This window comes from Lepisma saccharinum, chromosome 2 (genome assembly GCF_977018435.1).
Source record: "Lepisma saccharinum chromosome 2, izLepSacc3.1, whole genome shotgun sequence".
Lineage (NCBI taxonomy): Eukaryota > Metazoa > Arthropoda > Insecta > Zygentoma > Lepismatidae > Lepisma > Lepisma saccharinum.
In genome coordinates this window covers 140003254-140029449 of record NC_139230.1, presented here as the reverse complement: position 1 = coordinate 140029449, position 26196 = coordinate 140003254, and the positions used below count along the sequence as shown (strand labels likewise).

General features: G+C 36.5%; 1 protein-coding gene across 2 annotated transcripts in view; it reads left to right on the top strand.

Moving 5' to 3' along the window:
* LOC145984519 (uncharacterized) overlaps window positions 1-26196 on the top strand; it is a 141628-nt gene that overhangs the window by 71460 nt on the left and 43972 nt on the right. For both annotated transcript variants that reach the window (XM_083118176.1, XM_083118175.1), the window contains exons 3-5: window positions 2326-2467; window positions 10236-10434; window positions 20759-20934. In XM_083118176.1, the coding sequence (XP_082974302.1) occupies window positions 2326-2467; window positions 10236-10434; window positions 20759-20934 (517 nt within the window). The remainder of the gene's footprint in view (window positions 1-2325; window positions 2468-10235; window positions 10435-20758; window positions 20935-26196) is intronic.

Here is a 26196-nt window from a genome sequence, read left to right as displayed (position 1 = left end):
AATGCAACTAGACTATCTGGTTCTGTGAGTAGACTCAGAATTTTGGCCACTAAACAGCTGCTTCATTTGACAGACAGTGCAGTTCACTTGAGCCCAGTATTTTGTTATTTTTTTTATCTCGAAGTTCTTGAAATATGTGCTTAAATATTTAGTAAGGTGTGGTAAAATACATAGTTTGTAAAAAGGTAATGTTTATTGAAAATTCCCACCCACGTTATATTTATTTTGAAACAAAAAAATTGCACTTGCTAGAAGAACCGAATATGATTAAGTAAACGATTTGATTTTTATTATTTTACCACTTTTGTCTAATTGTGATGATGAGGATGAGTGATGAAATTATGAAATTGATGAAGGAACCCTTATGAAGAATACCCAGGCTGGTAATGAGCCAAGTGATATTACTCAAAGTCAGAAACCACTATTTTTATTCTACCTATGGTAATACTTAATTTTGACCGTGTTATTACTTTTCCACATAACATCCAGCTCGGTCAACACATTTGCGCCACCCTAACAACAGCTGGAAAATGGCACTCTTGCAGAAGTCCATTTTGGGATGACGTAACCACCCACGAACCTCATCCTTCACCTTGTCGTTGTTGTCAAACTTGGTACTCCGAATGCTGTTCTTCAACAGAGTAAACAAGTAAAAGTCTGATGGGGCTTGGTCTGGGATGTAGGGAGGGTGGGGTATTAGCTCCCAGCCCATCTTTTTAATTTCCCCAGGTGTATGGGGACAGGCATTGTCAAAAATGACATGGTGCTTGTGATAATCAAGAGTCTTTCTGATGTCCTGTATAGCACTGTGTCCAATGTTCAGATAATGTGCAATTTTTCCTAGAGTTATCCTCCTGTCAGTTTGGATAAGGTCATCAATCTGGTCCATGTCGTTGTGCTTGGATGCATTTTCGGTCTGCCACTATGAAACTTATCAACAATGTCTGTTACCATCTCTAAAATGTTTCATCCACCTTTTCACTGTAGCGTAACCCATACTGGCATCTCCATACAAGTTCTGTAAACACTGATGAATTTCTGAAGCTCCAACATTTTCTCTAACAAGAAATCAATGACGTTGACAAAACAAACTATCTGTGGACTCAATTTTTCTCCTACCGACAGCACTGACAATGAAAGTGTGCATGCTCCAGCACGTGGTTCATGCAGTGGACAACAGATGGCTGTACCTATTATATGTGTGGTTTCAACCAAAATGGTCAAGGGCTGAAAAAAATGGAACAAAGCTCATGACATTTAGTGTGTGCCTTGTATTTCTCATTTTTATGGCTATCAAAGAAGGGAACTTTGAGACAGGTTTTGTGAAAAAAGCTATTAACTAACTGCTAGGGTTTCATAATGGTAATTTTTAATCACTACCACATTGGAAAAAAATGTTTGCCTTTCATACATTAGTACTTTTGTTTTTTAATTGAGGCATAATTTGGAGCCTAAATTTTCAGTGTGGTGACTAGATTTAATACATTGTGATTGAACAGTGCTTCGCTGTTACAGGATAGCTAGATGGCATGGATGATGTTTCTGGTTTTAAGTCTTGTCGCTCTAATTGAATACAAACTGAAAGTAACATTCAGCATAGGATCAGAGCTACTGAGGCAGAAAGAAAATGCTCCAACAGAAATTGTAGTAGACAAATGCATATTTGTCAATTGTGGGTCAGCCTGGAACACAGTACTTTGAGATTGGAATAAAGAACTACATATATAGCATCATGAAGCCCTTTCTACCATATTAAAAATCTGTGAAAATGATACCCTGGATCTTAAAGCTTCTATGTTGTTTAACTTGGTAGTGCTAGAGGCTTGAACTGCACCGATTTGGCAATTTCAGTGGAAGTGGAAAGATGTTATAGTATCGCATTGTTGCCACATGAAAAAATTTACCTCAAAACATCAAGAAGAAATGTAGCTGTAGTTAAATTTTTGCTACAAGCTACAATAATTTTGTAGTGAAGTTACAGCTACAATTTTTTAAAAAAGTAGCACCGCTACAATTTTAAAAAAAGTAGCACCGCTACAATTTAAGAAAAGTAGCAGTGCTACAATTTTTAAAAAAAGTAGCACCACTACAGTTACAAATTTTGCAATTACAGTAGTAACACTACTTCTGACCACTGTAATATTGTTCTATACTGGTAAATTTTGCTTAGTTTTTAGTATTCGGTAATGCATATTTACAATGAAACCCCAATTTTACATTCCCTAATTTTACATTTTCCTGCATTTTAAGTTTTTTCAGTGTGGTTGCCTGTATCTCTGTTGGTTTCAGATCAAATTTACAACATTGGTACTTTTTATGTTTCAGATCTTCAGAAGAAATTGTTAAGGCTGTTACTGTGCTACAATCCAGTTTGGTTGAGAGTCGGATTAGAGACCGTATTTGATGAAAGCATTCCCTTGTCATCCTGCTCTTATCTAATTGGCCTTGTAACCTTTATTAGAAAACGGTAAGCAGATGATTTTTGAGTTAATAAAAATTTTGTAGTTATGTATTGAGAAACATTTAGAATCAGAGTCCTAGTCAAGTAATGCCTGAATTTGGTTTCTTTAAAGATTCTATATGGTAATTGCTCTAGCTATACACCCAAGAGAATATTCCAACTTCATGCATGTTTTATTTTAAAAACTCATTACTGATATTTCATTTATCATAGAAATTTAGAATATTCTGAATAATAGCATATGCAGTGGAACCTTGATTTTATGTTTTTCAGGGGACCAATCTGAAAGAACTTAAAATGCAGGAAAATGTAAAATCAAGGAAAAGTTCATAACATATTGATATCTTAGGACCATCAAGATTGAATATATAATGTAGGAAAATATAAAAGCTAGAAATGTAAAATCTCAGGGTTCCACTGTAATTTGTGGTGTGTCCAAGGGCAGATTTGCAGCAAATTCTCATTGTCTTATTTAAATGCCCAATATCCCAGTATCTAGATACCCAACATGTCAGTATGTTTAGATACCTGAAGAAAGAATCATTCTAATCAGCACATTTTGGAGTATAGTTAATTTTGTTATAAGAATGCTTGCAAATCTCTTCCTTAAATGATATACAATCAACTCTGCTCATAATGAATTCTTATGGATTCACATAAAATTGGTTCACTCTGTCTAAAGTTCACTAAAACCAAAATACCTTCCCTTAGCCTGAATTGAAGTTAGTAATGAAACAAGAAATAAGACCTAAAGGCAGAAGTAGTTTGATTGACACAGGATTTATTAATGAAAGAGAATATCAAATACAGTACAGTATCAAACATAACATAAAATCAGTTTTTAGTACATTCCCAATTTACTGTCACTTGAAGAAAGATATCCCTCACTTCAAACATGTGTTTCATCACCATCATGAAATCCCACCCCCTCCATTCCATTTCAGTCCCTCTATGTGCTACCAAAACAAAAACAGGCAGGAAACCCATTTCTTCAAGTTAACATAAAGTTTGTTTAGAAGTACACTACTGTACTTATGATGCTAACAATAATTTTTCATGAATGTCATTTTTAGGTTCACTGAAACTGAAGTTTAGAGTTCACTATAAATGAAATTTGTAATACATTTGGCTTTTGACTAGTGATTTAGGTTCACTGTAGCCCAATACTCACTACAGCCAAAGGTAACCGTAATTGAGTTAAAAGGGAACATCATTTTTATTAAAAATGTAGTTTTCAGAGCATCCTAAGGAATTAATTATCAGTGTTTGAGCGTTTTTCCAAGAATCACATCTGACAGTAGCATTATTGTACCAAATACGACATTTTAGAGATTCATCAATCTACACACATTCCATTTTGGCATATATTTGGTTCCTAATCACCAAAAATCTTAAGTTTTTACTAATGGGGCTCATATACTCCAGTGGAAATTGAGATATTGTAACTTAAGTGAGAGTGGACTACAGCATGGACAAAATGCAGGGAAATATGTAAATAATTACCATTTTATTTAATAAACATAGGCTTAAATTCTGGATGAGTAATATTTTAACTCCTGTATTGTTACATAATATGTAACATTACTACTGAACTAAGCTGCCCATGCCATAAATAGCAGTTTTTGCATGTTCTAAAATTATATAATATAAAAAGGTAAATTGATTCTGATCCAGGAACTATGTAAGGATTACATATCTGTATTTATGTATGTTATACTTCTAATTGAAATTTTAAGAAAACTTAAACAAGAAATTAACTGTCTTGGTTAACCAATGTAACAAAAGTTTGTGATCCATAATAACAAAATCATCTTAGAACTGCATAAATGTTTCACTATATTTAATATTAGACAGGCTGGTTCATAAATGTTCTGTCTGATAGCTGCCGATAATCAAATTTCTGTTTACACTTCAAAATATAATTTTTTACCTCTTTACCTCAAATAATATTGATGAATATTATAGAATGTGATCAGAGGGTTACAATTTGTCCATATCTTCTTTGTCACATCTTCCACCTTTCATGAAGGCAGATTTGGCAGTGACAGGGCTAAAAAGCAATACCTTTGGTGATTTACCAATAGTCCAGTCAAATTTGAGTTCAACCTAGACATTCAAAATAATGAAATGGAACTTGCTGGAATATGTAGTACCACTTGTATTTTATTTGTCGTAAAAAGTCACAAAGAATCCTGGTGTGAGTTTCTGAGAAATGCCTTCTCTAGGATTCATAGTTAATGAGACATAAATTTTTATGAAAAACTTTGCACAAATTTAAACTGCCCACTGAAAATGAACTTGACATTCAGACCTTGGCATTTGAGGGTTAAACATGAAATTTTAAAGAGATCCAACATTTATTTGTTAATTGTCAGTGAGGATCTATATACACAAATATTATTAATAGTACAGTCAAATTAGTCATATATGCTGGAAGATGTACTAATACTTGTGTTGTATCTGTCATAAAAAGTCCCAAAGAATCACATTGCAGGTTTCGGAGAATTGACATCATCAATATAGCCACCATCAGAATTTGTAGTGTAATTTATAAATGTATAAAACTTTTCTATTCCTGAACTCTGTTACTTCATTTATCATTCATGGCATTTTATATTGATACAAGTTGCAGTTTAATACTCTGTTATGAAAATAAGAAATTTAAAAGATGCACTTTATCATGTAACATACTCAATGTGGCCACCAAAAAATTATAAAATTTATAATTTTATATCACTCCCTCTGTTTTTGAGGTTACCGAATTCAATGGTGGCACAAGAGTTAGTGTCATACTAAGTCCATGAAATAATAATAGTTGTCTTTTGACAATCTCTCTCTATATTCAGCACCATTATTAGAGCAGATAGCAAAAAATGGAAAGAAGTGAAAGTGAGTATGCAGCTTTCAATCAAATCAGCTTGAATTTTCAAAGCATAATGCACCATTGGGGCTCTATGCTGCTACATACACACGTGCCCACACACACAGCAACAAAATATGGAATTATAACTAATGTTTTCTTAAATATAGGTTGAGCATACCCCTGTGTTATATAAGGTATTCTATAAGGTACACTTCCAATCTCGTTAATGTAATCAAATCTTTTCTTAAATTTCATTTCTGCAATAGCGGCCTCACATGATTGTAGCAAGGTACTCTGCAGTTCATTTCTTACACATTTGTATGAACAGCATCATTTTTTGGTACCACATGCTATCAGTTCTTCACTGTTTTCACAGATATCTGGAATGGTTGACCACTGTCTGATTTTACACAACCCCAGGTGCCTAGTTGGGAGGGGGAGGTGAAGTATTTATATCTGAACAATGCTTTCACTTCAGTGCTTGTAGAGGAACTTGCCTCATACGTTGACATAGGGCATATCCAGTGGGTGGTATGTTTGAAATGTTTCGATTTTTGTTGGTGAGCATAAAACATCTACAGTCATTTATGCTGTTGAGGTGTGATGTTTTATCATACAGAACATAAACAAGTATCTGAATGGTAACCATGAAGGACTCGTCGTCTCAAAGGGTATACTTTATTCTATAAATTGTTCAATTGATTTCCTTTAATTTGGTGAAAAGTTTTATACATTTATAAATTACACTACAAATTCTGATGGTGGCTATATTGATGATGTCAATTCTCTGAAACCTGCAATGTGATTCTTTGGGACTTTTTATGACAGATACAACACAAGTACCGTGCGACCATTTCGATCTGCAGCCGAGAGATCGGGAGAAGCGTGGCGGGCGGCACTGATGGAGATGCCGACATTTGCGGCCTGAAATGCCCGCTTATTTTTATGGACATATGCAGACATTTATATAAATATTGCAAAACGAGCACTAACCTGTGTTATAAGAGTATGGTTTTAATTTTAGTAGCTTAGTGACTGTATGTGCTGATGATTTTGACACGCCCACCTCTTGTGAAACACGGCGTAGAGGTTTGTTTGGAGAACGTTCTAACGCTGCACCAATATCATCGAGTTTTGCTTCGGTTAGAATCCGTCGTTTTTGCTTAGGTGTTTTAAAATTTAACGATACAGTTTCTCGTAATTTAAGGACAAGATGTCTAACCGTATCTCTGTGTGGAGTTGAAACGCATGGGAATTTCTGTACAAATTACCTACACACGTCTCGACACGAGTTTGTTTTCACGTAGGTACGTGTCATACATAAAAAAATCTTTGTTCTAACGTGAATCTTGCGGCTGGCATTCCAATCGTCTCACTGACACGTCACACATACACCCTACAATAACACAAACAAGTAACTGCAAGTAACCAAGAATAACACTCTTGCGCACAGTACGAAATTAACACGCTCTTGGTTTACATTGCTCGCCACTATATTTACAACTCTGTCTTCATCTAGTCGCGAAGGAACAAAAAACTCGAGCTCGGAGATTTCGGATTGCAAGGAAGCTCACGAACACTATTGACTTTTAACGGTTTCTTCTACAGCGTAATCTTGATACAGTGTTGCACATTCAAAACCTCCAAACGATCCCCATCGGCACAAAACTCTTTCAAGGATATAAACTTAAGCAGGACGTTACTGGTCAAAACTATGATTAAAATGTTTTATTATCTGTGGCTCTTAACATCGTTTCTAAAGCGAATTTTTTTGTGTATATAAGAGCAGAACTTGGATGAATTACAGAAGAACTTTTGCGTGTTATAACACAGGTTAGTGATCGTTTTGCAATATTTATATAAATGTCTGCATATGTCTATAAAAATAAGCGGGCATTACAGGTCGCAAATGTCGGCATCTCCGTCAGCGCCGCCCGCCATGCTTCTCCCGATCTCTCGGCTGCAGATCGAAATGAACGCACTGTATTAGTACATATTCCAGCATATATGACTAATTTGACTGTACTATTAATAATATTTGTGTATATAGATCCTCACTGACAATTAACAAATAAATGTTGGATCTCTTTAAAATTTCATGTTTAACCCTCAAATGCCAAGGTCTGAATGCCAAGTTCATTTTCAGTGGGCAGTTTAAATTTGTGCAAAGTTTTTCATAAAAATTTATGTCTCATTAACTATGAATGCTTGAGTTACAAATTTAGCTTTTTTTTTATACACACGATATATATCATACAGTTATTACAGTATAGGCTACAAGCCTATTGTCGAAAAACCCAATTTTCATTTACCAAATTGAAGAAGAACAAGACACATATTTTTTTTACATGCAAACTTTGAATTTTGTTAAACACATTTAAGAGAAAAATATTTGGACCAGTAGAAGAAGGAAATCAACAGGGAATAAGATATGATATGGAACTTTTTCAAAAGTATAAGGACATAGATGTGGCATTAGATATAAAAATTAGAAAATTATGATTATATGGGCAGGGCACATAATCCAAATGGACACAGTAAGAATCCCAATGAAAGTTATACAGGGAGAGATATTTAAAAACCAGTCTGTTTGAAAGGACTAACACAGATGGGAAAACAGCATAGTGGAAGCAACAAAAGAAATCATCAGAATAAATATTTGGAAGGAAGAGGCAAAAAAGGATGGAGAGGAAGACTGAAGGAGGCCAAGGCCCACCTTGCTATGTAGCACCATGGATGATGATGATACAAGATACGTTGTATGGACAGGACACTAATCAGGTGGAACTGCATCCAGTCACATAGCCAAAATGTCACTAGCATCAGGGGTAGACAAAACTAAAAATAATTCAGGCATCAGTCCGTTATTCTCAGGAGCCAGATGTGGCCAGGTGGTAGCGTATCAGTTTTACATGCCAAAGGTTCTGAGTTCGATTCCCATTTGAGTGCCTCTGCTTTTTTTCTTTCTTATTAACTCTTAACAAATATTTATTGCGAAAATTCATTTTTATTAGCTGTGTGACTTGTCGAGAAATAATTACCATAAGGCATGGATAATTACTGTACAAATGATGAGAAAATTTAAAGAAATATTAAAAAAGGAATATCCACCACCCTCAAAAAAATAAATATTATTATTTATTTTAATAAGTTATTCAATAAAAATGCCATGAATAGTTTCTAGTGTTAATAAGAAAATGTAATGGAAATCAAACAGGGAACCAAACCCAGAAGTTTTGTTATAGAAACTGGCACACTACCACCGGGTTGCTTGGCAATATGTTCACCTCATGTTGAAAGCTTGAAAACTGAAGCACTTTTTCATGGAAATGGCTGGCTAATTAATTCACTCGAATACCTTTGCATATCAATACCCTTCCCAAACTGAATTTCCCAACTCTCCTTGTAAGTTAAGCTATGAAATGTGATCTTAAAACATTTAATTTTTTAATTTATACAAGATTGAATTAAGAAGTAATGGAAATTTCCATAAGCAAACTCGAAAAAACAAACAAAAAAGAAACTAAAATTAAAAATGCATGTGACTGGTGAAAATTTCCAGGCACCATGGTGACTGGATGCCCTGTATTTTTCTACTCCTTACTGGCATTCTGCAGATGGATGGAAGCTGGGACTGGAATTCATGCAATTCCCTTCAATGATATCCTGGTCAGTCCAATGGACTAGCGTGCATTTGGACTTCTGAAACATTCGAACAAGTTTAGGTTACCAGCCAGGTTAAATCATCGTTAGCTTCCAACTTTTTATCTAACACTGATTTAACCTGGCTGGTAACCCGAGAACACTTGTTCAAATCACATCGCCAGGAAAGCTACAATTCCTATTTTCTGAAACATTGCCTTTCTTCACGTAAAGTACATACAGTATCCTGCCTATGGAAAGTTTGTCAAAAGGGGTGGAATAAGATACTCATGGTACAACTGCAAAGAAGTATTCTCCAATGGGAACTGTGATGTTGGCCAATAGTCCAGAATGCTGGACTTCACATCAATAATTTAAACTTTTTTGTAGCTTCACCTAATTAATTTCACTATCAGATAGAACTTACCCCTGTTTTTCCTCTTTAAAAGTATTCTTTTCCCAATGAGCACAGTGGAAACCTCTCACTTCACTGGTGTTATGATTTAAAGTTTAACTTGTAAGGAAATTGATGTGTGTACTTCAGAAATTTTAAAATAAATATTTCAAATACTTCGATAAAACCTATGACATCTGGTTAGCATAATTTGGTTTAATGTCAATTGTATGGACAGGACACTAATCAGGTGGATGTGCATCAAGTCACACAGCCAAAACATCACTAGCATCAGAGGTAGACAAAACTAAAAATAATTCAGGCACCAGTCTGTTATTCTCAGGAACAAAAGAACATTTGTTTGTTGCTTCGTAAAAGTACAATTGTATATACACAGCTACTTCTAAGCAATATTGTAGAAGCAGTTACTTGGTTTGATTTGGTGTTTTAAGTTCACTTTGTGCACAGTAAGGCTAATTGGGACTGTAGCTACAGTTTAAAGTGGGATCCGAACCACCGGGTATCGAACCCGGGACCCCTTGATTACAAGGCAACGACACTACCACTGCGCCATCGGGGAGACCCGGAAACAGTTACTTCCTCACACACATTTGCTCATTGGTTCCTTCACATTCTTCAAGAAATGAACACTTTCTGATCAAACTTTCTCAGTGAAAGTTTAATTTTTAATATTTTTGCAAATATATAAGAACACATTGTGGCCATGATCAATGAAAGATTTTATTTATATTTTGACTCAAATGCTTTTAATGCCTTTACATATTTTAGCATAAGATTTCTGCAAGAAGCTCTATGAGGCAAGCTGGTGTTCATGACACAAGTGAAACATTATTATTGAAATGTTCTCTTTTCAGATTCTTGTCTGATCCATATCTAGAGGAAAAGTACCATGACCGTAAAGTGAAACATCAGCTTAAAAGAAGATATGATGTGGAATTGAGGAAGCACATTGTGAAGAAATTTTTAACATTGTTGTATTTTCTTGATTTCTGCAAGACCACAAGACTCATCCAACATGATCCATGTCTCTTCAATAAGGATTCATTGATAAAAGTATGTATTAAATTATGGCTTGTTCATATAACTTCCATTTACGGTAAAAGGTTTATCTCTACCAGCTTTCTGCCACTCTGTGCTGAGTCATGTGGATGCTAATGCTGATACACTCATGTCATCTGCTTTATAGCAGAAGAGCTTTCCACATTGCAAGAATTCTTCGCACGATGCTCTCTCAATGTACATTTGAACATTCACCATCCTTTCCCTTGCATCGGAATGTAAATCTCTTCCATGCTGAAAACCACCTAGAGGCACTGCAAGCACAACTACAAAGAAACTTTCTATGCTGCACATCTATTCTATTTTAAACTTCACACTGCCAGTAAGGGAATGAAACCATAGCATGCAGAGGGCATTAGGGTGTGGTGAACTTTGGCAATGGTGCTAGTGAGTTCACCAATGTTGTTGGTTTTCACGTACACAGCCTCTTACTGTTGTCTACTCCTTGAGCAGGAAGCTGGTACAGTTATTATTTTGCTCTATAGTTTAACTATTTAGACACCTTTCTGAGTATTTGTTACAATTATTGAACTGAAAAGGTTTAAAAATCAATCATGAGGGATAATTTCTACCTTTTCCATGAGCATGTGCTAACTTTTCAACCTTTTTGAGTTGACTCAATTTCTAAATATTGAATATATTTTGAACACCCAATGGGATAGTGAATGCAGTGGTCAAAGTTTTTATGATTTTTTGTTGTCCAATTGTAGAGATCTGGGGTGTGCTCCACCTCAAGTTGCATCAATAAGTTGTATGATAGAGTGAGTTGTTGTGAAACTTTTCAATTATGGAAGGTTCATTCTAGTGTTGGGCGATATATCGTCTATCTGCATGATAAGGAAAATAAATACGTTAAATAGTAATAATTAATTTTAACTACTTACATAAGTGAGTATGGAGTCTTATTAGGACAACATTTCGGAGGTCAAACTGCCTCCTTCATCAGGTTCATGGATGTTTCTAGGCACAAAGCATAGTGCTGCGTAAACAAAGTGTTGAATGAGGAGTCGGTTAAAAATCTGCCATATTCCAATTTAAAAAATCTCAGCATGTTAAAAACATTGTAAAACCAATCCACACTTATTTTGAAATCACTAAAAAAGGATCGCACATCTCTTTTTACAATCTTATGCCAACTTTCTATAAAATACTCGGAGAGACTAGTTTTGGGTACCCCTCCCTGATATCCTTGTCATGCTCGCCCCATCTTACGAGCATGCTTCTTCCGGTCTGTCCGATGTATTCTTTGCCGCATTCACATTCAATGCTATAGACCCCTTTTTGTTCTTCCGGGTTTTCCTGCTCCCTCCCACCTTTTTATACTCCGTGAAATGTTTTTCTATGTTCCGGGGGGGGGGGGGTGCCTTCATACCACATTTTATACCATATTCTCTTACAGTTTTTTCTATTTTTTCGGATACCCCTTTATAATAAGGGATTCCGACAAAAAGATCCTTATTTGTCACATTCCCTACCTCAACGTCTTCCTTTGCACTCTCATTAGTGTCGTTGGTGTTCTCCCTTCTTACTATCTTTCGTGCTTTTCTGGCTACCTTATTCGTTTCTTGATTTGTATACCCATTTGTTAAACCTACCTCCGTTATCCATGAGATTTCTTTTTGTTTTATTTCATTGCATAGCCTTTCTGCCTTGATGAAAAGGAAAAACATTTGTGTTAATCCTTCCAGAGTGTTCGGATTTTTTGTTAATATATAAGTCACCAGCTAGCTGTTTATGGAATACCCCTGTTTTTATTCCTTTATCGGTTTTTGTGATGCTCAGGTCAAGAAAATTAATTTTCCCGTCGACAAGGTTTTCTCTAGTAAAACCAGTCCTTTTATCCTGCTTTCCTAATTCATCAAAAACAATATCAAGCTCTTTTTCCTTTCCGATGATTAGAATATCGTCGACGTACCTCCCATAGTATTTTAAATTACACCCTGTTTGCTCTAAAGCAGCTTTTTCCACAAAATGCATAAAAATGCTAGCTACAATGCCCGATACCAGGTTGCCCATTGCAAACCCTTCTTTCTGTCTGAAGATCCTATTGTTGACATAGAAATAATTATAACCCATTACAAGGAAGAACCACCTAACACATAACAAAATTCTCGTAGCTTGGGAATATGAATGACTACAAGCAGTATTCGAAGTCGCAGGAGAACCCCCCCCCCCCTACACACACACACAGCACCACCACAACCAAGCAGCACAATCTAAGTATCACCCAATCTGCCACGATACGAGATAAACTTTTTGGCTTGTCCCATCTCCTTTTATGAGATGAGACGGGAAATGTCTCGTCTCGTGAACAACACTAATATTAACAATAGAAGCATCCCCCTAGCTATTCCCAAAGTCTCTAGCACACATCCCCCCATGTAAGAATTTCCAGTTCAATGAAATGTCACTCACAAGGAAACAGTCATGCCCAGGTTGAGAGTCGAACGTGGAACTTCCTCAGATAAATCATAAATTTTGTGTATAATAATTAGAATGCCAGTTCATTCATGGTAATTCTAAATCTGCAGTTTTGTTTGCATATATAAGCAGGATAATATCCAGTTTTCGAGGGCTCATAGCATCGAAACGAGGAGTCAAACAAACAAAAATAAATTTTAAGGTTGTTTTTTTTTTGTAATCTCTATGCACTGTGAAAGTTTGTACGATAAGCCTTTGCATACATTGTTAATTATTATTTTTCAACACTTGAGACAAGAATGAGAATTGCCCTCCGAAACCGAGACGGATATTTATAAATTGAGACGAACTGTCAATGAGACATTTACAAATAAACATGAACCAGACATTTACAACTCTCAATGAGAACAAGACCAAGGCTGCCATGTTTCGTCACGATAGGATCCTCAGTGGTGAGGTTGTGAACAAACCAATTAATGCATTCCGGGTAAGGAGATGAGGCAGCTTTTTTTGCAGTACAAAAGTACAAGATTCAAAATATATCGTACAATTTCAGTATGGGATATAATGTTATAAACATGGGCGTATATATAGTTCACGTAGAAAGGGGGAGGGGTCAAATTTTGGTACGATTAGGGTTGCTTTATTTTGTAAGTGAAAATCCAGGACACTGCTGGCCGGAAGCTTGTTGGGGAGCAGGGGGGAGGGGGTGCTGGACCCAACAAAGTTGTGTGTATGTAGTCACAAAGTCACGCTACTTAGTATTGATACTTTTTCTGTTCATCTTGTGTCACTGCATTTTTAAAAACCAAATTTCTTTAAGATGACTCGAGGGGGAAGAATAACTGATTTGACAGTCTCAATGTGGCTCCTTATCACAGAAATTCCGAAACTATCAGGAAATTGCAGACATTTGGTCTGCACTCCCCCATCTGTTGTGTGGAATTACGTAATTTCGTTTCCATCCGTATCCCATCCTATATGTCTCTAATTTAAGAGAATGAATAAGTCCGAAGAAATTTTTATGAACAAGTAGATAGAACAGGTAATCTGGTAATTTTACTGAACCAAAAGGGGGTGCACTGGGGTTGGACCCGTTGAACCCCATACACCCATGGTTATACACATTATTTCCTTGTAATAATTATACATAAACTAAGTATTGATATGTACTGTGCAACTGATGTAATATTCTCAGTGTATTTTCTCTTATCTGCACAAATATATTTTATCATAATTTGTGCAACAGAATTGAACCAAAAACTGAAATTGTGTTATGGAAAATAAAGTAAAATAGGCTTTGTAAATAAAGTGAAGAATGTGAAAATTATTATTTTGCACTACATAGGTTATGGTAAATTGTGGTAAATATAAGTTTAAAATATATTTTTGAAAATTTGGTCAGTATCCAATTTTACAAGCAATAGTTTATACATGACTTGATGAGAACACACTCGCAGCAGAACCCTTTTGTTTATTTTTCATGTGAACAGCAGGGATATTTAATAGAAGAATGATCATTACAAAGCATAGCTTTCCCTTCCACTATCGCTCCTTCTTCCATTATTTAAATCTGTACAGATTTGTAAAACTGCTGCATATGAACGTTGGCTCTCCATGGCTACCGCCTCAGTACACTGAACCATAAACGCTCAAAGAGCAGATGACAAAAGCGCTCTAAATAGTGACATATCAACATGGCGGGACGTGTTTTGAGCGCAATGCTAGCCTTACAACTTTGGATGTCTCGTTTGCCCCTTAAACTGAAAGCAGAGAAACACGAGAACTTACATGGGTCATTTTTCCAGGGTGTAGTTTTTAAAATTGTTGTAAAAAAAATGAGTGGAAATGTCCATTGTCTTCTTCTCTTGGGCAATAATTTCTTCTTGACATGTATACCTTTGTTCAGGCCATTCGCTCTTAGCTTCTTTTAACCACAATGGGCCTTTCCACCATCTTGATTCCATTAACCGCTTGGGTGAACACCCCCTCGAAGGAAGATCAGCACAGTTCATAATACCTGGTACATAATTCCAAGATTCTCTCTTACTCATCATTCTTATTTCACGCACACGATTTCCTACAAAGGTGTTCCACGGATCATTGCGTCTAATCCATGCAAGAACTGTAATCGAATCTGTCCAAAAATTACTTGGTATGTCCCCAATGTTCAATGATTCGGTTACTGGAGTTGCTAATTTCACTCCAATAATAGCTGCCATCAATTCCAAGTGGGGTATGGTTAACTTCTTTATTGAAGCTACCCTTGATTTAGCTTGTACTAATTGCACCTTGACTTGTCCCTTAACAATGGTTCTTAAGAATACTACAGCTGCATATGCCTTTTCACTAGCATCACAGAACACATGCAAACTCCAATCTTCCAAGCCTTCAGCAATCCACCTAGGAAATACAAGCCCTTTCAAATAATGTAATTCTTCAACCCACTGTCTGAATTTTCTTCCCATTTCTTCAGGCACTTCTTCATCCCAACTAAATTTTAATAAACATGTTTCTTGAAGAAGGATCTTCGGATGCAATGTCACTGGAGAGGTAATTCCAATAGGGTCAAATATTCTGTTGGCAGTTGACAAAATAACTCTTTTGGAAACAACTTGAAACTTCATTCCTTGAAAACATTCTGGTCTCAATTCAAAATTATCTGTTCTTGTTTCCCATACCAAGCCTAATACAGATATTCTGATATCTTCTGACAAGTTTCCTAGTGAGGTATACTCCCGCCCTCACAGTTCAAATTTCGCTTCTGCCATCAAATGATTAGCTTCTTCAATAAACTGGTGGAGCTCCTTTTCATTGTTCACACTAGTAACACAATTATCTACGTAAAAACTCTGCAACAGCTGTGCAATATATCCTTGGAATAGCTGCAGCTCTCTTCATTACATTTTTTCAGAGCTTGCTTCAGATGGTGTTCAATTACTGCACACAATAAAAATGGGCTACAACTTACACCAAAAACAACTCGCTTGTGACGATAAACCTTTGTCACCTTTCTCATCTATCCAAAGAAATCTAAAAAAATCACTGTCGCTTTTACATAAACTAATATGTAGATGTATATCTGAGATGACTCCCAATTTGTGTAACCGAAAACTTGTCAGAATTGAAGGAATTATTTCAATCAAATTAATGCCTTTCTCTAAACACTGGTTCAACGAGTAATACCCCTTTTCTCTTGCAGAAGCATCAAACACAGGGCGTATCCTGGTGGTCTCACTGTTCAATTTTACAACATGTCTATGAGGTAAATAGTGTCCCATGGTGTCTATCTCTTCAGATGAAACCTCCTCGACGATGCCTTCTTTTAGCCACTCATTGAAAACCTGACAATATTCTTCATAACAGTCATCTTTCTTCAGTTTTTCAACAAGTGTATCCAGTCTTCTTTTACACATTTCTAAATTACTAGGAAGATGTGGGTGTCCCTCCACCCATGGCATTTTTACCTCATACCTTCCTTCTTCATCAATGTGTTCGTTCAGAATAATCCATCACTACCTCTTGAGCTTCAATTTTGCACTTCTTTTCTCCAGGATCTAATTTCATCTAACATCTAATTTCCACAAGTCTACAACCAAAGCTTCCTTACAGAACATTGAAGCTGCAATCATGGATGAAACTCTATGACTTTCATGTGCAGTAATCTTGCCCATTAGTATCCAACCAAGCAGTGAGCAGTGTTTCCATTGCTACCAATCCACATTTTAGAGCTAACTTCTTGCCAGTGAAAATTTTACCAGCTATATCAGTACCAATTAAAACTTCCACTGGACCATTTTCTCTATCAGAAATTTCTACACCTATCTGTTTCAACTCTGCTAACCAAGGACATTCAGTAACAGAAGTTACACTGTCACAAATATTAGGCTGATCCATGGCTTCAAAATTGCAAGCATAATCACCTCTGATGCTACTCAGTCTGACACGATAGCAATTATGTTCATATGGTGCAGAAAGAATGCCAACAAAAAGTGCATGTGTGACATTTTCCCTTTTTACAACCTCATAATTCATTTCCTTTGATGTAGATGTACAAATGTAGGATCTTTGCAAACTAGTATCAGTGATTACTGTTGCATATTTTTCAGCACTTTGTCCTCTTATTTTTGCAACTAATGTTTGCAGAAACGTTTCAACATGTTCACTATTCGTCAAGGAATTTTCAACAACCGTCTGTAACTTAGTCTGCTTCCCTGGAAAGTGTTTCCTGCATAGTCCTTTGACCAGAGCACATCACTTCAACATGCTGACCATTTTCTCTATCAGAAATTTCTACACCTATCTGTTTCAACTCTGCTAACCAAGGACATTCAGTAACAGAAGTTACACTGTCACAAATATTAGGCTGATCCATGGCTTCAAAATTGCAAGCATAATCACCTCTGATGCTACTCAGTCTGACACGATAGCAATTATGTTCATATGGTGCAGAAAGAATGCCAACAAAAAGTGCATGTGTGACATTTTCCCTTTTTACAACCTCATAATTCATTTCCTTTGATGTAGATGTACAAATGTAGGATCTTTGCAAACTAGTATCAGTGATTACTCTTGCATATTTTTCAGCACTTTGTCCTCTTATTTTTGCAACTAATGTTTGCAGAAACGTTTCAACATGTTCACTATTCGTCAAGGAATTTTCAACAACCGTCTGTAACTTAGTCTGCTTCCCTGGAAAGTGTTTCCTGCATAGTCCTTTGACCAGAGCACATCACTTCAACATGCTGACCATTTTCTCTATCAGAAATTTCTACACCTATCTGTTTCAACTCTGCTAACCAAGGACATTCAGTAACAGAAGTTACACTGTCACAAATATTAGGCTGATCCATGGCTTCAAAATTGCAAGCATAATCACCTCTGATGCTACTCAGTCTGACACGATAGCAATTATGTTCATATGGTGCAGAAAGAATGCCAACAAAAAGTGCATGTGTGACATTTTCCCTTTTTACAACCTCATAATTCATTTCCTTTGATGTAGATGTACAAATGTAGGATCTTTGCAAACTAGTATCAGTGATTACTCTTGCATATTTTTCAGCACTTTGTCCTCTTATTTTTGCAACTAATAAAGAAGGTAAAGTGTTCCCCTGTGCATAGCACCACGCCATGAAGGCGTATAGGGGGTGTGGGGGTAACGCTCCACACTTTCTTGATCCGGTCGTGAGTGGGGGTGATGTGATCAGCATCACGCCCCTGACCGCCTTTACCCCCCAGGGTTTCCCCCAGGTACCCATGTTATTCGACGCTGGGTAGGCGCCGGAGCCGCTTCCACCGTTAGAAAAGTTCCCGGATTTGAACCGGCCGGGGATCGAACCCGGGACCTTGAGCATGGTAGTCAGACGCGTTACCGACTGAGCCACCGCGGCAACTAATGTTTGCAGAAACGTTTCAACATGTTCACTATTCGTCAAGGAATTTTCAACAACCGTCTGTAACTTAGTCTGCTTCCCTGGAAAGTGTTTCCTGCATAGTCCTTTGACCAGAGCACATCACTTCAACATGCTGCCCCTTGCAAATACTGCATTTTAATTTTACCCTACAGTTTCGACTAAGGTGACCTTTTTTCAAACATCTGTAACACAACCCCTTTTCCCTAAGCATCTTAGCTTTTTCCACAAAGGACCAATTGCGTGCCTGCATACACTCCTCACTAACATGCGAATCACCACAAAATAGACACTTTGAAGAATCTCCCTTGCAATTAATCAATTCAGCTGCCATGGGTATAGATTCAGTACGACTACTACATTCCTTCTTTCTCTTCAGATCAAACCCAGCTACAGCAAGTTCTATTTTTTCTTCATTTTCCACTTCTTTCTTCAGGAAAGACATTATACTTTCCAGACGACTCTCCAATTTAGAATCTGTGGAATTTGCAGCACTTCTCTGCCACACTTGCAAAAATTCTTCTGGTAAATATGACTAAACAAGAGGGTATAACATTGCAGCACACTTGTCTGACGTTATTCCTAATGTACTCAATGCTCGTAACTGTGATTCCATTTTGTCATAAAGAACAGCCAGTTCCAACTTACTGTCACCATTTAAGTTGTGTAACACCAACTTCAAAAGTTCACGAACGTAAACTTCCACTAACACATCATCACGGCCGAAACATGACTTAAGTCCTTCAATGACCTAGGGATAGTTTTCGTCACTGAGGGGAAAACTTTCTACAAACTGACGCGCTTTTGAACCAGGTACGGTAGCCTGTACAAGGTATTGAAATTTATCACAATTATCAATGTCCTCGTCCTTGTCAATTTATTTGAATTGGCTCCAGAAGGGTAACCAGTTCTTCACATTACCTTCAATTTTTTTGTAAGTTCCACTACTGGTAATTTGATTTTTCGTTTGCAGTTTACTGATGTGTCACTAACTGCATCACTACCATTGTTCAACACCTGCTTACTTAATAACTGTTCCACCGTAGTCTTGATTCGATTAAAGTTACATGCATACTTATCTGAATTTTCAACTTCGATGATCAAATCCTCTTCTTTGATATCGTCGTCCATCAACAAATCACTGTGCTCTGTGTCCAGATCCTGTAATTTGCCAAATGTATCTTGCAACAAACGGAAATTACTCTGCACTTCCGCTAAATCCGGGCAATCACCATTGCACGCTGCTTCGATGTTCTTTGCTACATGCGTAAACGACAAACTCGTTACTGTTCTTAATGTACTTATCTTTTCCATGGCGTCTTAATCTTTGCTTTACACAAAGTCTCCCAGTCCTGTCACAGTCGCCAAATGTTAGAAGCGAAACGCCAATATAAGTAAATTAAGGTTTAATCACATACACACAGACATCGAGTACATGACATTTCTCTTGCCGGTCACAGAATAAGTATCCCGCAAAAATACACAGAATATTCACATCAAAAACATACACAGAATACTCATATTACACAAATACATAGAATACTGACTTTTCTATTTCTAACAGTAATTTTCTGTTGGTTTTTCACTAATCTTGTGGATAGCAATAAATGGGTGAAAGAACAACCATAAAGTAACATGCATGTGTGTTGTAGAAAATGAACACATATCTCCCTCTGTTAATTCCAATTATTATATTGAGTTTATGCCAGCCTCTGTCATATAGTGGTGATGATCATAATTGCTACAGTGCCAGGCATCCTATGTTCAAATCCTGGTTAAGAAATGGATGTGTGTTGTGCCTTCATTTACCCTGATTGCGTGATTAGCCCATTTTTTTTTTTTACAAAGTTCACTGTCTGATGGTATACCTCTTTTTAGTATGTTTCTCCATGCTGTGGCCTGCACAAAAGTGCACAACAATACACAATTTTCAACATTATAATTTGCAAAATCAAAACTTCTTGAACCTCACTTCCCATTGTTTAAAATACTATCCACTAGCTAACACACACACACACATGTACTGCCTCCAGTGAAATTTAGCAAAAACAACCAGGCTGGTTAGAGAGAGTGATCAGTGAATGCGATTGAGCAGGCAGTGGTCTAGTAAATAGCTTTCCTTCTACGATTTTTTTTTTTTTGTGCAGCAGCACACTTGAAAACCTCCTGTTTCAATTGACTTGCCTGATTCCTTGTTCCTTAAGGAACATTTAAAATTTCATATCAGATTTGTAGTATTGGCAGTTTGTTGGTATCTACAAGAATTTTATACCAATCTCTCAATACTAAATATGTATAGTTTTATTTATGATTGAGAACATCTCTATGTCTTTCTTTATATTTGGAAAGTTAAAACTTTGTCATCCATTCTGGTATTTATGAAGAAAAGAGTATACCACACATAGTAGTTATAATTCAATGTATTTTTGTTTCCATCTGTGTAAGTATCATCATGATAATAAATCTACTTATTATTTTTGCAGTCGAGTAAGAGACTTTTGAACGAATTTTGCTCCTTTTTCTTGTTTGGAGATGATGACCTGATGAGAAATATACAAAGACTGGGCTATGATGTTTCACATCAACAAGAACATGTGCATGAATATGATTATGCAGTTCATCATTTGTATGAAGACCTGAGTGATGGCATTAGACTTTTGTAAGTATAAGTTTTTCACAATGTATAGATTTCTTGTTTCTTTTAATGTTATTATTTTTTAATGGACTTCATTTGATGTACCCCGACACACATATATGATGAATAAGAAACAAAAATTTTGGTACATGGTCTAGGCATATTTCCAGTTCAGATTGGGTATATAAATAACATTTGAATGTTTTTATTGTGAATAAATTCTGACATTTGATTTCAAAACTTTCTACTTATCACATAAAACAATGATTTCCACCCTTCTGAAATTTCTATATTTCGTAATTTCATCAATGGGAAATGCATTGAAGTAAGTGTTTATCTGTCTCCACAGTGGTTGCCTCAGTGGCAGTACAAAACCATGTGCAGAAAACATATGCTTAAAGTCATTGTTTGACACAGGTGCCCAAATAACTCTCATGATATTAAAATAAATTTTGGTATTAAAATAAATTTCTGTGCAATTTCAGAAACAAAAATCCTTTTTTTAATGGAAAAATACATTGAATGTTCCTGCATGTACTTTATCATTTTGATTTCTCAATGAACAAAAACTTGTAGATTCTTATCAATTTAATATCCAAATTATTAATAGTTACATGCCAGGCATATCCACAATAAAGTAAAGTGCTCCCCTGTGCTTTGTACCATGCCATGAAGGTGTATAGGGAGATATACCAGGCATATCCACAAAAGAAAAAAATGTGTGTATTTTATAACTTTTATAAAAGGGATTGCGAGCATGTTATCAACATTAGGGAGGGGTAGTTTGTTCTCCTTTTCCCCAAAAAGTGATGAACCTATGTCTATGATAAATAACATCACCGAATTTGAAGTGCATGCTGTTGAACTTTTGGCTTCCCGGGTGGTAACACTCTCACTGTGTAATCAAAGGGCCAAGTGTTCAGTCCCTGGTGCATGCACATTGCATGTTGCACTTTGAACTGTATTTCTAGTCCTGATTAGCTTAGCTGAACATGAAGTGGATTTGAAACAAACTTTGACTTTTCTCTTCACGCAATAATCTGCAGTGTTTCACAGATTCATTGTGAAGTGTGTGAATTGTATATCACAGACATTGTGAAAAATTGACAACATTGAAACATTGGCAAAAATTTATACCTGCCTCAGTTACTTTCGTATGCACTGTAGTTACCAGTGTTTGGAAGTTACAAGTTACTTGTAACAAAGTTTTGAGTAATCATTATATTTTGAAATAGTAACTAATAGAAGTACTTCTTAAGGTCAGTAATGTACCTCAGCTTTTTTATATTATTATTATTATCATCATGCATCCTCTAAGGACAGCTGGACCACAGGTATTCCAAACAATATATTAACTTTTGTACAGCTGGTATTATCCCTGAACCAGCACCACAAACCAGGGATGATATTAATTTTGTGTGTGTGTGTGTGTGTTTTTAATGTAATATGAACATTGGTAGTTTTTGAAAAGCTTACTTTATTTTTCTTTCTTAAGAATTTTAAAACTCTTCAAATACACCCAGGAGAGGTTGCATTGTGTTCTTTTAGACCAGGTTTATAATGTTTACATCACCAATCTTGTTTCCTGCATCCCTCCGTGTACATGCTCTCTCTTATCAAAGGCAAGGGTGTCATTAACATGTCCCACTTACTCATCTCTTGTCAGTTGTGCGGCAGGCCAAGTGAGGATCAGTTTTCTTTTGTCGTAGTCATATCCACTCAGTGCAACTTAACCACATTTTATATATCCTGGATTTCCCGGTCTTTTTAACCACATACAGCCTTTATTGTTTGGTATTTTACAATGTATTCTACAGAAGATCAGAGGATTTTGAGTGTGTGAGAGAGTGTAGAAAAGTAAGAAAACCACAGAAATGAAGTTTTTAGAGAACAACGTAGACAATTGTTTGAGGTGGATGAGAAGAACATGTGGATTTTGAAGATGGTGATGATGAACTGAAGAGGATAACTTGAACCAAAGTGGACAAATCACAGTTGAACATGAACACAATTACCTGGAACCAGTTCCTGAAAATGTGCTGTGTGAGCCTCCCACCAACCAGCTTTCATTACCTGCTGTACCAGAGTACATTGATAAAGATGAAACCACAAACTGATATATCCAAAGGAAAAAAGCATACCGATGAAATATTGCAATTCACCTGCCAGGACCGAAAGGTGAAGCACGCAATGTCCATTCTTCTATGGAAGCTTGGAAGATATTTTTCCTACATTATGAAATAGAAAAAGAAAATGAACTTTACTAATATTTGGATCGAGAGAAACAAAGCAAGGTTCTCACGTGAACATGATTCCCTTCCCACAGACGTTTGAGAAATCTTTACCTTTCTGTTGTTTAAATTCGTTCCACCAAAAGCTTGAAGATATATGGGCAACTAATGGAACAAGGTTTTTCAAACAACAGTGAATTGGCAGCAATTCATATTCCTCTTTAGAGCAGTAAGATTTGATAACATTCAAAATAGGGAGAAGGCAAGCCAGTCAGATCGTCTTTCCAAAATCTGTGACGTTTCCCAGTTTGTGGAATGATGTGCAAGTGCATGCACACCCAGTGAGAACTGCATGGTAGATAAAATGTTAAAGTCATTCCATAAAAATATTTGGCTTGACTTGTGTGAAAACATTTTGTAGAGTTAACATGGAATTTTTACTAAGCAAACAGTCTACAGGACCATTTAGTCATTACAGCTCTCCAAAGACTGTTGTAGAGAGAAGGATAGAGCCAATATCATGCACTGGGTGGAATGTGACAATGGATAATTTGTTCATGTCCTTTCCTCTGGCTCTATCTCTGCTAGAAAACCACTGCCTAGCAGATAGGACAGGAAAGAGGTTCCGCCATTGTTCACTGCTAAAGACAAACCAATCAACAGCAGTGTCTTTGGATTCAGACATGATTGCAAATTGCTTTCTTACTCACCAAAAACAAAGTATTTTTTTTATATCGATGTTTCATGATACTGACAATATTGATGAGAGTTCTGAAGAAGCCATGAAACCTGAGCTACCTGGCTCCCCGATGGCACAGTGGTAGCGTTTTTGCCCAGGTTTGATACCCAGTGGAGACACGTGGTGGTGGTTTGGATCCCACTTTAAACTGTAGGACCAGTCCCAGTTAGTCTTACTGTGCATAAAGTGGACTTAAACCACCAAATACTAAAAAGAAACCTGAGTTCCTTACATTTTACAATATGACAAAAGGAGAAGTTGATATTGTAGATGAACAAGAAGGAACTTATTCTGTTTCAAGAACCTCCTGCCACTGCCCACGAACTATATTTTATGGAATTCTGAATGTAGCTGTAATAAATGCATACAGTACATTATCCTCAGACAAAACACACATAAGAAGCTAATCCGACAAAAATTTTAAATATTGTTTTAAAAAAACAAACAGAATCTTTGAGATATGAAACTGATGTGTTATCACTGGGACACTTGGCAGTAGGACAATATTTTCGCCTCAAGAGGCTGGCTTGAAAGCTTTGAAATTTTGAAACACTTTTCTTGGAAATGGCTAGCTAGTAGAGAGTTGCATGGGCTGATATGACTCACTGGAAGAAGGGAAGTCCACTTATCTGACCTGCCATGTGTCGGGACCCAAGCTCTCAATGTGCAGCGCATGGTGGATGGACACAGGCTGACATCATCCCTGCTTGGTTCTTTGCTGGGCAGGATCCACGTGCTTCCAACTGCAGTCTCAGTGTCTCAGGCTAGCGAGTCATGTCTACGCAGGAGCGGGTATTCACAGTTCATACGGGACTTCGAGCGTGGGCTCCATCAGCTAGACAGTACACTATGGTAATCATTTCATAATAACTGAGCAGGCGATTGAAAATCTCAATATAAAGTTGACATAATTAGATTCAGCATTAAATGCCATGAATATTTCAAGCCCTTTTCCAGTATAATGGAAATTACAAGCATAAGTAGTACTGTGTTACATGCACAGAAGCTACAAACAAGAGACTGATAAGAATCACATGCTTCCAAAGTTTGCCGGATGGCTGGTTGGTTAAGCTGGTTTCGTATGGTGCTAAGGGTCTTTGGTTCGAATCCTGCATGGGGTAGTTACATTTTAAAACTTTTTTTATGTCTCGTTGCATTTCTATATTTATTCGAATGTATTGATAAAATTAATGAAACAACACTACACTGATTTACCATTTTTTTCAATTTGATTAAAACTTTTTAAAACTATCCTCCTGGCAAACACTTAAAGTAATTGTCAGGTTAGAAGACATTGTTAGTTTTATCCTAGTTACACACAAATCAAGAACATTAATAATATGAATATTACATTACAAATTTAAGAAAGAAAATAATATGTGTAAGGGTAGATCTGTATATGAGAAGGTATGTGTGGTTTCAGTTACAAGTCAGGTTCTACATGTTGCATGCACAAGAAATACCTGGTTATCGAAACAATTTTCTTGCAAAAATATGCAGAGTATTTCAAATCATCTAAACAACATGTAGGTTCAAGGGCACCCACAAGGTAAAAGTCCATGTAATTCTAATGGAGAAATTAAAGTGATATTATATTACAAATAATATTGTTTTCTTTTATGTACAGGCTGTCAGTTACAGCAATTAACATATATCCAACAATATAATGAGAGAACATTTTCACAAGAGACATTATAATCATGTTGACTGCCATAACTATTGGCGTGTGGGGTGGAAAATTTTTGGTCAGGATGGGAATGGGAAGGAAATATTAATAATCCTGATGTTCGGGATTGCAAAAATCTCCATTTCGTGACCAGGTCTGGAATTGTCCCTTTATCAATTTCATCTAATCACCATTCATCCCTGTCTTCGCAATTAGCCAAAAGTGATGGAATAACAAAGTAAAATAAAGCAAATCAATGAAAACATAGTTTCCAATAGTTTCCTCATATTCCATATGAGGCGAGGATGAAGTGATAACAGAACTTATTAAACTTGGTGGTAACACATTGTTGACAGTAGTACATAGATTGATTGTAACGATATGGGAAAATGAAACAATGCCCCACAAATGGAAATCTGGAATAATATGCCCAATTTATATATAGCCTCTCCTTGTGAATATGGATTTTGGTGTTTATTTAGAAAGTGGGCACTGGTGGTGGTGAAGGAAGTAATTATTTGGTGCTTCTTATTGGACTTTGGGTCAGCTTGTGGTGGAAGAGAAACGTAGGTGCAGTTGGAAACAGTGCCACCATGTGCAAAATGCCTCGGCCTACATTTGATTGATATTTTAAATTAGAAGACACGATC